This window comes from Nicotiana tomentosiformis, chromosome 1 (genome assembly GCF_000390325.3).
Source record: "Nicotiana tomentosiformis chromosome 1, ASM39032v3, whole genome shotgun sequence".
In the NCBI taxonomy this organism is placed as follows: Eukaryota; Viridiplantae; Streptophyta; class Magnoliopsida; order Solanales; family Solanaceae; genus Nicotiana; species Nicotiana tomentosiformis.
This window is the reverse complement of record NC_090812.1, coordinates 123200354-123213452: the sequence shown is the minus strand read 5'-3', so window position 1 is coordinate 123213452 and position 13099 is coordinate 123200354. Positions and strand designations below refer to the sequence as shown.

Genomic DNA, 13099 nt, shown 5'->3' with positions numbered 1-13099 from the left:
CTCCTCACCACCAGCAGTAGAAAAGGAAGGAACAAAAGCATAAAACGGTGCAAGCAGCAAAGCCAGAAAATACATGTTATAGATGTCGAGGAAAAGGGCATTGGTCACGTACATGTCGTACGCCAAAGCACCTGGTTGAGTTGTATCAAGCCTCCCTGAAGAAGATAGAGAAAAATATTGAAATAAATTTTATTTCTGAAGATAATTTATACTTCATGCATTTGGATATAGCTGATTACTTTGCACTCCCGGAAGGAGAAACAAGTCATGTGATCGGTGATGAATCTGTAGAGATGTAAATATTTTAATTTTTGTTATTTATAATAGATAGTATGGTTATGTAATTATTGTATATAAATAAAAGTTATACTTTGATACTGATGTTTACTATCATATTTATTTTGTTTATGTCATTTTAAAGAATATGGATAATCCTCAAATAAAGTTTGGATCAAAGACCAATCATGAAGATATTTGTGTAATTGATAATGGAACAACTCATGCCATTTTCAAAGATCAAAAATACTTTTCTTATTTGCATAAGGAAAAAGCAAATATTTCAAAAATTTCTAGTAATATAAGTTTAATTGAAGGCTCCGGAAGAGCCATTATATTTCTGTCTAAGGAAACAAAACTTACAATAGACAATGCATTATTCTCCTGCAAGCTCCGAAGAAACTTGTTGAGTTTTGTAGATATCCGCCGAAATGGGTATCATGTTGAGATGATAGATGAAGTGAATATGGAATATCTTTGTATTACAAAGAATATTTCTGGCCAGAAGTGCATTGTAGAAAAGTTACCAACTTTATCTTATGTCTTATACTATTCAAAGATTAGTACAGTTGAAGCACACTCTATCGTAAACTAGAAGTTTACTGATTCAAATATTTTTGTGCTTTGGTATGGCCGTTTAGGCCATCCTGGATCAATAATGATGAGACGAATTACTGAAAATTCGAGTGGGCATCCATTAAAGAACCTGAAGATTCTTACAAATAATGAACTTTCTTGTGATGCTTGTTATCAAGGCAAAATAATCACTAGACCATCACCAATGAAGGTTGGCATTGAATCCCTTGCATTTTTAGAACGTATACATGTGGATATATATGGACCTATTCACCTACCAAATGGGTTGTTTAGATATTTTATGGTCCTAATAGATGCATCTTCAAGATGATTTCATGTGTGCCTACTATCATCTCGTAACCTGGCATTTGCAAAGCTATTAGCCCAAATAATTCGATTAAGGGCACAATTCCCAGATTATCCTATAAAGGCTATTCGCCTTGATAATGTTGGAGAATTCTCATCTCAAGCTTTTGATGATTATTGTCTATCGGTTGGGACAAAAGTTGATCCTGTAGCTTATGTTCATACTCAAAATGGCCTTGCAGAGTCATTTATTAAACACATGCAATTGATAGCAAGACCACTACTGTTTGGGTCCATGCTATCATGCATGCAGCATCACTTATCTGTCTTATACCGATACAATATAATAAATATTCTCCATCACAATTAGTTTTTGGTCATGAACCAAATATTGTCCATCTACGAATTTTTGGATGTGCTGTATATGTGCTAGTAGCACCACCACAGCGCAGTAAGATAGGCCAGCAGAGAAGATTAGGAATATATATTGGGTTTGAATCACCCTCTATTATTCGTTATCTTGAACCATTGATGGGAGATTTATTTACTGCTCGATTTGCAGATTGTCGATCTGATGAAATAAATTTCCCACAATTATGGGGGAGAGAAAAAGGAAATCAAAAGAAAAATTGTGTGGAAAGTTTCATCATTATCCCATTTTGATCCACGTACCCCTATATGTAATCAGGAGGTCCAGAAGATCATCCATTTACAAAATATAGCAAATCAAATGCCAGACGCGTTTACTGATTTGAAAAGGATAACTAAGTCACATATCCCTGCAGAGAATGTGCCTATCCGAATTAATGTCCCAACAGGACCATCTACTAGCATGAGAGCTAGTGAACCTAAAGCACGTCTAAAGAGTGGTAGACCTTTGGGTTCTAAGGATCGAAATCCTCGAGAAAAAAAATAACAAATGATCAAAACGATACTATGAAGGGATCCCCTGAAGAGACCCAAGATCTGATTAGTTCTGAGATTCCTGAAGAAATCAATGAACCCGAAACTCAAGTGAGTGAGAAGCTTTTAATAAGTTTTACTGGTGAAAGGATTAATTTAAATCGATCTGAAATAGTGGTGGATTATATTTTTGCATATAATGTTGCACTTAACATTCTGCAAGATAGTGAGGATCTTGAACCCCGATCTGTTGAAGAATGTCGACAAAGATCTGATTGGCCAAAATGGCAAGAGGCAATTTAATCAGAATTAAACGCACTTGCTAAAAGAGAGGTCTTTGGACCGGTAGTTCAAACACCTACTGGTATAAAACCAGTTGGTCATAAATATTTTTTTGTGCGAAAAAGGAATGACAAAAATGAAATTGAAAGATACAAAGCCTGCCTTGTCGCACAAGGATTCTCACAACGACCTGGAGTTGATTTTGATGAAACATATTCACATGTTATGGATGCCATAACATTTCGATATCTCATCAGTTTAGCACTACATGAAAAGCTTGAAATATATCTAATGGATGTAGTTACAACTTATCTGTACGGTTCACATGATAATGAAATTTATATGAAAATTCCTAAAGGACTTAAAATGCTTGAAGCAAATCTAAAATCTCGGGAAATGTATTCAATCAGATTACAAAGATCTTTGTATGGTTTAAAGCAATCTGGGTGTATGTGGTATAATCGCCTCAATGAATATTTGCTGAAAGAGGGTTACATAAATGATGTTATTTGTCCATGTATTTTTATAAAAAAAATGGCATCAGAATTTGTTATACTTGCTGTTTATGTTGATGACACAAATCTTGTTGGAACTCCAGAAGAGCTCCAAAAGGCAATTGAATATCTTAAGAAAGAATTTGAGATGAAAGATCTTGGAAAGACAAAACTTTGTCTTGGTCTGCAAATTGAACATTTAGCAGACGGGATCTTTATCCATCAATCTGCCTATACAGAAAGGATCTTAAAACGCTTTTACATGGATAAAGCGCACACATTGAGTATACCAATGGTTATTCGATCACTTGAAGTGAATAAGGATTTGTTCCGATCTCCAGAAGAGGATGAGGAACTCTTTGGTCCCAAAATACTTTATCTTAGTACAATTGGTGCACTTATGTATCTTGCTAATTCTACAAGGCCTGACATAGCATTTTCTATTAATTTACTAGCAAGATATAGCTCTTCTCCTATACGGAGACATTGGAACGGGATTAAGCATATATTGCGATATTTAAAAGAAACATTTGATATGGGTTTATTTTATTCTAACAAAGGTAGTGCAAATCTTGTTAGTTATGCAGATGCAGGTTATTTATCTTATCCACATAAAGCTCGATCTCAAACCGAGTACGTGTTTACATGTGGAGGTACTGTCATATCATAGCGCTCCACAAAATAATATATTGTTGCTACTTCTTCAAATCATGCTGAGATAATAGCTATTCATGAAGCAAGTAGGGAATGCGTGTGGTTGAGATCAGTGATTCATTTTATTCAAGAAAAATGTGGTTTGGAATGTGATAAAAGATCCACAATTTTATACGAAGACAATGTTGCATGCATAGCCCAATTAAAGGGAGATTTTATAAAAGGAGATAGAATGAAGTACATTTTACCAAAATTATTCTACACACATGATCTTCAGAAAAATGGTGACATTGATGTACAACAAATCCGTTCAAATGACAATCCGGCAAATTTATTCACTAAATCTTTGCCAACTTCAACTTTTGAGAAGATGGTATACAAGATTGGAATGCGGAGACTCAAATATTTGAAACAAAGTTTTTATCAGGGGGAGTAAAATACGCGTTATACTATTTTTTCCTTACTAAGGTTTTTCTCACAGGGTTTTCCTTATAAGGTTTTTAATGAGACAACTAGTTATGCGTATTACTAAATATGTGTACTCTTTTTCCTTCACTAGGATTTTTTTCCCACGGTATTTTTCTTAGTAAGGTTTTAATGAGGAACATTATCTTTTAATGAACATCCACGGGGAGTGTTATAAATATATTATATTATGGATGTTCATTTAGTACTCCGTTAAAAATAAGCTTCTTGAAGAAGCTTATCTATATGAGACTCCGCCGTAAATATGTTTAAACTCTATTGGAAATAAGTCTTCTGAAGAAGTTTATCCTTTCAGTACCCCGTTATGGATAAACATCACACCCGGTAGAAGATTATTTATATCTGGTATAATGATCTTATCCTTTCAGTACCCCGTTATGGATAAACATCACACAAGATAGAAGATTATTTATATCTGGTACAATGAGCTTATCCTTTCGGTCCTCCGCTATGGATAAATATTACCCCCGATAAAAGATTATCTATATCTGGTATAATGAGCTTATCCTTTCGGTACTCCGTTATGGATAAACATTACCCTCGGTAGAAGATTATCTATATCTGGTATAATGAGCTTATCTTTTCGGTACTCCGTTATGGATAAATATTATCTCCGATAGAAGATTATCTATATCTGGTATAATGAGCTTATCCTTTCGGTACTCTGTTATGGATAAAAATTACCCCGGTAGAAAATTATCTATATCTGGTACAGTAGCAACTTACACAGCAGCTTGCAGAAGCAACTTACACAGCAACTTGCTTTCTTCTATAAATAGAGGAGATTTCAGTTCATTATGTACATAAGTTTGAAGTTTGAATAATATATCAGTTTCTCTCTATACTTGTCTTTACTTTATAGTCTTTATTTTATAACAAGAATTAAGTACTTTTAAATTTTATTTTCATATTTTACTTAAATAAAATCAAAAGATTTAATTATTGCCTGTAATAATAAATTTTTAAGATTATTTATTTACTTATAATATTAACTATTAAGTAAATCTATTCATGTCCTTATTTATAATTTGATACTTAAAAGCACTTTCTGAAAAATTTGGCTAGAGATAAATTATTGCTCAAAAGTGCTTTTGATAGTGATTAACCAAACACAAACTGCTTCTTTCCAAAAGTAATTTTTTCAAAAATACTTTTAAAAAAAATACTTCTCAAAATAAGCTGATTTCTCCAACTTGACCAAACATGCTATTAGTTATAATCACATAGTTGAAGTACAAAAAAGAAGAAAATCACAAGATCTTGGATTCGGATTTCTCTAAAAACTTATCCGTAGCTACCTTCACTTGGTATAGTAGTTGAATTGCTTTTGGATGATAGGTAACTTGTAATTCAACTCTTTATCCAAAAAAAAAAAAAAAATTGTTTCCTAATAATCACATTATGACATGTCATTTTGATTATAAAATTATGTGGTAATTACCTTTTCTACTAAATGAATACTCCTCTTTTTAACTGACCTTTAAACTAAAAACGTATATATCTATCCATGGAAAACTAGTTTCAACTTCTCAATGGCAAAGTTTCTCAAGGTTGAAAAATTCTATTAATTATATTTTTCAACATTTTTCTTCAAATATTATCACCCCCCCCCCCCCCGGTTACACTCTCTAAATATAAGAAACTTCTAATTCGCTTTATTAACTTCTGAAGTATTTAAATGCGAATCAATTGGAAATTTAATTCAATTTACTGAAAAGTAGGAATATTCCTTCCTGGAAAAGAACAGATAATAGGAAAAAAATGTCTAAATAGCAATTTGCCGTTATAAATGGCGCCACATCTTATCGTCTCCTTTTCCATATCAAATCCAATACATCTTTCCCTTCTCAGTTCTTTTATCTCGGCTCCTTCTAATGGAGTCTCTTTCAGTAGGCATTTTAACTTCCTTACCTCTCCAAAACCACTCCAAAACCAACAAATCCTCTCCAAAATCTCCATTTCCCAAATCTTCTCCCACTTTCCTCTGCAATTCAGTCCAACTCTATTCCCCTAAAACCAGAAAAATCGCTCCCGTTTTACAAACAGAAGCCCCAATTCATCATTCTACAAAATCCCAACAAATCTTTCCAAAATTTCATCTCTCTTTCCTTTCTCTGGGTCTCGCTTTTCCTCTTACAACCCTTGCCGCTGAAACTGCTGTACCCACTGAAGAAATTCCCTTTAAAATCAACTTAGAAGCAATCTTGCTCTCTATTGATGAATTTTTCACTAAGTATCCATTTTTTGTTGCCGGGGTTACTTTTATCTGGCTCGTTGTGATCCCATTAGCTGAAGAGTACTTCCAAAAGTATAAGTTCATCTCCGCCGTTGATGCTTTTGGGAAGCTCCGAGATGACCCCAGTTCGCTGCTGTTAGATGTTCGGGATAAGAAGAGCTTGGCTTATTTGCCTTCGCCCAATTTGAGAATGTTGAATAAGAGTGTGGTGCAGGTTGAATTCCGTGAAGGAGATGAAGATGCCTTTGTTAAGAGGGTGTTTGAGAATTTCAAGCAGCCAGAGAATACTACTGTTTGTGTTTTAGACAAGTAAGTGTTGTCAACATTATGTTTAATAAAATGCTTAGTACAAATTGTACCAATATATGTGAGAATTTTGCATTTTGACCTTTGATGCTTCGTGCTTCATTATATTCAGTTGACAGTTGAGAATATGTTTTAGAGCCTGTTTGGCCGAGACGGACAAGTACTTTTGGCCAGAGTAGAAGCAGTTTTTCTGCTTTTGGGAAGAAACAGAGAATTCTAGCTTCTTTCAAGAAACAGAAGCAGAAAATTAATTTATTCAAGACAAAACTATCCTCGCCATAAATTTATATTTCAAATTATCCCTTACTGATTTAAGCTTTTTCTTTTCTATTTTATTTCTAGTTTCTGCCATTCTTTTAAAATTAGAGATATCATATACATGAATCATATTGTAACTTTCCAAATTCTTTTTTGACTTTTTTTGTTTTTGATTTTTTCTTTGTGTAATGTCTTGTAACTTTCCAAAATATCTTCTTTTTGTTTTCAAACTAAAGCAAATTATCTACATCCTTTTTTGGATTATCAATTCTCTTCCTACAAATAATCATTTATAATTTCTTCTGTTATAGTCTATTAATTCCCAGTCTATTAATTCCCGAATCTTTAAAACAGTTATCAAATCTAATTTGTGAAAATTACCTACAAATAGGTAATAAATTTATAATTGCATCGCATAATCTTCTATATATTATTAAAACAAGAAAAAAATCTTCCACATTAAGCCAAGTGACAGCCTCACAATAGGCCACTTGGCAATCTAGGACAAAGTTAGTTATGTTAGGCAATAATTAGTTTCTTTTTGAATTTAAATTTTAATAAAATTAAATTATGCATTATGTGTTGTTAATAATTAGTTAATCTTTTTGAATTTGAATTTAAACGTACTTAACTATTTGTTTTACGAAAAGAATATTTTCTTATATATTTAAAATTATTTCTATTTTACGCTCAAAACCATCTTTCAAGTTTGATACTCAGAATCATCTTGTTACAACTACCATGGCTATATGTAATTTCATCCGACGACATTCTTCTACCGATAAGGAATTCAACTAATACTAATGAAGACATTACTGCGGAGATTGAGTAAGGAGATGGGCCTTCTGGTATTCCTTTAGAAATGCAAGGCAAATCTTCTACTGATAGAAACTAAGGGTCCACCAAGCTATGTAGAGAACCGGGTTCTCTATAAGTTCCCACAGAACGCATGCACACAGCAATAAGTAAATGACACAATGAGATTTTACATGAAAAACTCCCAGCTCACGGGATTAAAAACCACGACCTACCCTTGTAGGATTTCAACTTCACTACTGAGCAAACTTTAGATTACAACCTATTGTAACCTAGGAATTAACCTCTTAATCCCTCGCTAACTTGTAACAACTCTATTACAAGCCACTTTGTAATAACTCTATTACAAAGACTTACAACTCGACTAACTCTAGCCAAGACACAAACACAAGGCTTATGATTGTACAAAGATTTCCTACACAATGCTTCTAACTAAGCTCAGTAGGAATTACAAGTAAAGTGCTTTAACAATGGTGCAACACAACTAAGGACATGTAATGACTCAATACAGGAAACTGGTCTTTCATTATGTTGTTCTTTGTTCTTGATGCCCTTGATCTTGATGCCCTTGAGAATCACTTGCAAGATTGACACAGACTTGAGAGAATGCTTGATAGATTCTTGAATGTGCAAGTGTTTTGTTTTACCTTTTGCTTGATGTTAATAACTCATTTGTGACATCACTTGAATGATGCAAGCAAGTTAGGTAAAGGGCATTCCCCATAAAGTTGGCTGCTGCACTGTTTTTGCATTGTTGCGTGTGCAGGCAACAACTTTACAGTTGTGGGGAGTTGACTTGTACAGTCACCACGGGAACTGGTGGCCATCTGTTCCCTCTGTTGTTCCTTTGACTCTGAAGAGTTGAACCACGTCCCCGAACTGAGACTTATTGTTCTTTAAGTACTTGAGGATGTGTAACAAGTTCCTTATCTGGTTCTTATCGTTAAGTTTGTTAGATCATCAAAACATAACAGGGATACATATGTAACCTATCATCTACTATTATGTTAGCGTTGTGTGATGGAATTAGAGATGAAATTGTTGGGAAATGTTATCATGTGTGAGTGACTATGCTTATTATTTCATGGTGGATTATCAATATATAGTAATTTGTGGAATAGATTATAATTCATACTGAATGATGTATTTTGATTATTCAAATTATCGTGTAAACAATAAGTTATACTGGATAATATTATATGCTTTGATATAACTATATATGTTGTATTGATTTAAATCTTTAATATGTATGTTTACTTTATGTTGTATATTTTAATTAAATAAAATAAAAAATAATAAAAGTCTATTACGATAAATATTTAAGTTTATTTTTCTCTTTAAAATAATTATAAGACCTTGGTACTATCCTTTTTGGTAATTTGACACTCAAAAGCACTTTTTAGAAAGATAGATCAAACACAATTTGTTTACCAAATGCTGCAAAAAGTACTTATTAAATGAATTGGCCAAACGGGCTCTTAGTCATGTGAGCACTTTTAGTTTATGTTCGTTCCTATTCTAGGAGTTATTTAGCCTTTCAGAGATTTATACGTAGTAGAAAATATAGCGAACTTCTAGTACTTCTTATTTTTTAATTTTTATTTTGTATAATATTGGCCTGAGATGAGTTTATATGGAGTAACATAGTCAAGGAGGATTCACATAGCTGACCCCAACTTGTTTGGGCCTGAGACTTAGTTGTTGTTGTTGTTGTTGTTGTTGTTGTTGTTTTTGGTTTAATATGATAGATTAATATCTTTGGTGTGTTTCCTGTATGAGTCATAGTATGATCAGCTCAAGATGGTCTTCTCGAACTTGCAACATTTCACATATAGCAAGCAGTATGCAGGGGTAATTATTATACAGGTTACTTTACTGACTATAATTCATTCAAAAAGAGTAAAGAACTGGTTTAATAAAAGGGCTCTCAAAAGTGATTTGATATCTTCTTCCCTTGGTCTAGGAGGTAGGTTATGCAGGCGACAATTGTTCATAGGTTCCTCGATCAGGCCAAATAAGCTTTCCGAGAATGGAAAACCCCGGACGGCCGTGGAGGCCTGAAAACAAAGACAATCCGAAAAAAGGGCCTTCTGTCTACACACTTTCAAGAATAGGATAGACGAGACGACTGCGATTGACAAAGTAGGGGGAGTTGAGTTTATGCGTTTGGCATCGTATGTTGCATGTTTGGCATCATCTGTTGTACTCTCTAACCATTTGTACATGCAATGTAAAGGGGTCAAACTAAGCTCGCTGTTTCCAACTTTGAGTCCTCCATTTCTAACTCTCTACTTCTCTTCTTCATCTGATGATGACGAGTTTCAAGTGAAGCATTTGACTGATGATATAATTTCAGCAGTAGCAGAATTGATTGACCTTTTCTTTAGCCATTTTTTTGTGGTTGATGTTTTTTCCAATGTGAATAGATATTAGCTGCTTTGGCATAGTAAGATGTGGCAAGCTTTTGTGGGAATACAGATAAAAATGCTTAACAGTATTTTTCTACTTGCTTATAGTTATTAGATTGCTTCTTTGGGATCAAACTTCTGCCATTCCATAATACATAGGTGTGCGCGCGCGCGTGTCTTTCTCTTGCGTGTGATATGGGTGAGCGTGTGCACCATAGGGTCTGTAAATCCGCGCTTTTTGTTTGTTTTTGCATTAATTGTAGAGTATAGACATATAGAGAGACAGGGCCTTATAATTTATTTTTTTTAAAAAGGAGACATGTGACAGAGAAGTGGCTTTGAGTCCACCCTTATATTTTCCAGATGATCTTGCAAAGTTCTCTTGTGACCCTTATCCTCTTCAGATCAAATAATTTTCTTTTGTGTATAAAAGGTGCATTTGCTATTGTAGTAGGTACCTAGTGGAATAGTCGAGTGCGCACAAGTTGGGCCAGACACCATCATTAAAAAAAAATTAAAAATGTCAATTGCTATCTTAAAGTAAGATATTCTATAATGTCAAGTTACCATCACCTTTATGGTTAGTCGAGGAAGTTAATAGATTTGGATTAGCTTCCATGTCTCTCCTTATGTCTGCTCTTCATGGCTGTAGCAATTCGACTGTAATACTTGGGTGAAAAGGATGTTTGCACCTAGCCCCCTCTGGAGGCCAGGAGGCTGTCAACACAGTTGTCACATGTAGATGCAGGAGAGGTTGTGGAGCTGCGATTTGGACACTTCCTAGTTGTCCAAGTAGTGGCAGGTTAAATGCCCTTTCCACCTAAAACTTTTCCACGTTACCTCACCTTCTATCATTGATATCTCCTTGGGGATAATGAGGGTTTATGCGACTAAGATGTCAACCCAATTTAATGTCTTTACTAATTAGCGTTATAACTGCGTTTTACGATCAGATAGCAGCTGCAAAGAAGAGGAGATTCTAGTTAAGTTTCCCGCTTAATAAACATGTATGCGTTGAATATGTCTCTCGCCTAGTGAACGTTGTCTTTATGGCCTCTGCTCTGACAACGCTGGATGCTTTTAAAAGTAGCTAGCTGTAATAGCAGATAGTGACGTAGTAATACTCGACTATTTGAGTGGTTCAAAGAGTTTGATGGATATCCTTCTTTGATGTGGAAGGTAGTTTTGATGGAAACTCAATTAAAGTGGCTGAGCTATTGGTCAAAAATGGTCTTAAAGAGGCTTATGCTATCCGAGGTGGGATAAGAGGCAAGAAAGGATGGCAGGTATTCTTCCTTTCTTCCAAGTAGTTTGAGTTAGGCTGATTTAATCTCTTCATTCATGTTCAACTGTATCTTTTTGCTGTATGTATGTTTGCAAGTAGCTGTCTTTATATTCTTTGCATAGAATTCTGTCACACATAAATGATGAGAGATTCCAAGAGTTTTGGGGTCCTGATAACCTGCATCTTACCTTGCCTAGTTGGCGACCAAATAGATGTGGCCTTAGGCACTTTAACTTTATGTTGCTGGTCTTCGGAATGAAATTAGAAGCTTGATGCTTTAGTTATCAGAAACTCTGCACAGAATTGTTTCATCTTTTTCAGTTACGTTTATTTTTTCTTGTAGGAGATCCAAGAAACACTTCTCCCCCCATCTGTTCATATCTATGCCAAGAAGAAGGTTAAAGGAATGCAACAGCAAGACAGCAATGATGGAGTGATTCAAGCAAATGAAATTAATAGTCAATCTCCATCTGCTATAGGTGTGACCCAAGTTGAGCAGATAAGCAATGGTTCCATTAAGAAGTCCGTTGACTCAACCTCAGCGACAAAATGTGGTCCTAGATCATCATCCCCGTATCCAAATGTATGCTCTCTCTCTCTCTCTCTCTCTCTCCCGCATTGATTACGCATCCATGAGCAAGTGTCTGAGATTGCAAAGCTATTAAAAGACTATCTTTAACCTCAAGAGTAGTGGAAAGGTGCTTGGGACAATTCTCAAATGCCACTTGCTGCTTCAGCATCCAAGTTGGCGACTGTAATGTACTCTTTTATGCTTTAGGTTCTTGGTCTTAACGGGGAGTATGCCACACCTGTCCCAACTGTGTATAAATCTTTCTCAAAATATTATTACCTGACGCCCCCTGCATCCCACGGTAGCCAGCAGTTGCTAGTGCCAAACTCACCAAAGTAGAACCATTATTTCTTATGTCTCATTTACTCTCGGTGTGGTGATCTCAGTCAGTTTAGGTCATGTACTAATATTAAGATTGGTTTCGGGAAACTTCTTTCTCCTCTTTGCACACAACCATCAAATTGCTTTTGCTGGCAATAACTTTAGGCTTGTGAATTCTCTCAAGTGGTTTATTGACACTGTTATCTTTATATCCTGCAGTACCCAGATTTGAAGCCCCCATCATCACCTACTCCTTCAAAGCCTCAAAGTTGACAGCAGTTGCATGTTGCTTCTTTGATGCCTCATATCTCGTCGATCATGTGAATGGCATAGTCTTTGCCATGTCTCAACTGCAGCTTGATAGCAATATTTTCCTGAAGAGAGCATGACAGATACACGCTGATTTAACGAAAGCAATTAGTGGCTCTGATTTTTCCTCTATTACCATGGGAATGCAGAATTGCTTCTACAGTTCAGCTTTGGGCATTGCATGTATCAACAAGCTAAACATGCTAATGGATTTAGTTATTTCTCAACACTATCCAAATTCCAGAGCAATTTTCATATTTGTACATACATATTCTTGTCGGAGAGGCGCCATACATTAGATAATTAGAACAAACCAATGTAATCAGGAAATTGAGGTACTTGTACTGTGATTTCCCTCAATTGGTTTGAGTGACATAACACAATGCAAAAGAAAGAGGACATAACTTTGAGAGTCAAAGTAGGTAGATAATAGATAGACTTTAGCAACATAATTAACCGAAGAAGAAATTAAACATAATTAACCTATGAACTTTAAAGAAGGGTATTACTTATTTGAGAACCATCCAGTTTCTAAGCAAAGGTGAAAGTATTGTTTTTACGAAAATCACTGAAATGACCTTTAAAACTGCTTATAATATAGATTTTTACATG

General features: G+C 34.9%; 1 protein-coding gene across 1 annotated transcript; it reads left to right on the top strand.

Annotated features, from left to right (window-relative positions):
- The first annotated feature begins 5761 nt into the window (after positions 1–5761).
- LOC104084621 (rhodanese-like domain-containing protein 4A, chloroplastic) lies at positions 5762–12750 on the top strand. Its single transcript, XM_009588529.4, has 4 exons — positions 5762–6522; positions 11185–11287; positions 11630–11869; positions 12398–12750. Exons 1-4 carry the CDS (start codon positions 5852–5854, stop codon positions 12449–12451), a joined length of 1068 nt encoding a protein of 355 aa, XP_009586824.1. The 5' UTR covers positions 5762–5851; the 3' UTR covers positions 12452–12750.
- Positions 12751–13099: the final 349 nt, after the last annotated feature.

Coding starts and splice junctions, on each gene's coding strand:
- LOC104084621 (XM_009588529.4), top strand. CDS start 5,852: ATGGAGTCTCTTTCAGTAGGCATTTTAACTTCCTTACCTCTCCAAAAC. Junction 6,523..11,184: donor ACTGTTTGTGTTTTAGACAA/GTAAGTGTTGTC, acceptor TGTGGAAGGTAG/TTTTGATGGAAACTCAATTA. Junction 11,288..11,629: donor GAGGCAAGAAAGGATGGCAG/GTATTCTTCCTT, acceptor TTTTTCTTGTAG/GAGATCCAAGAAACACTTCT.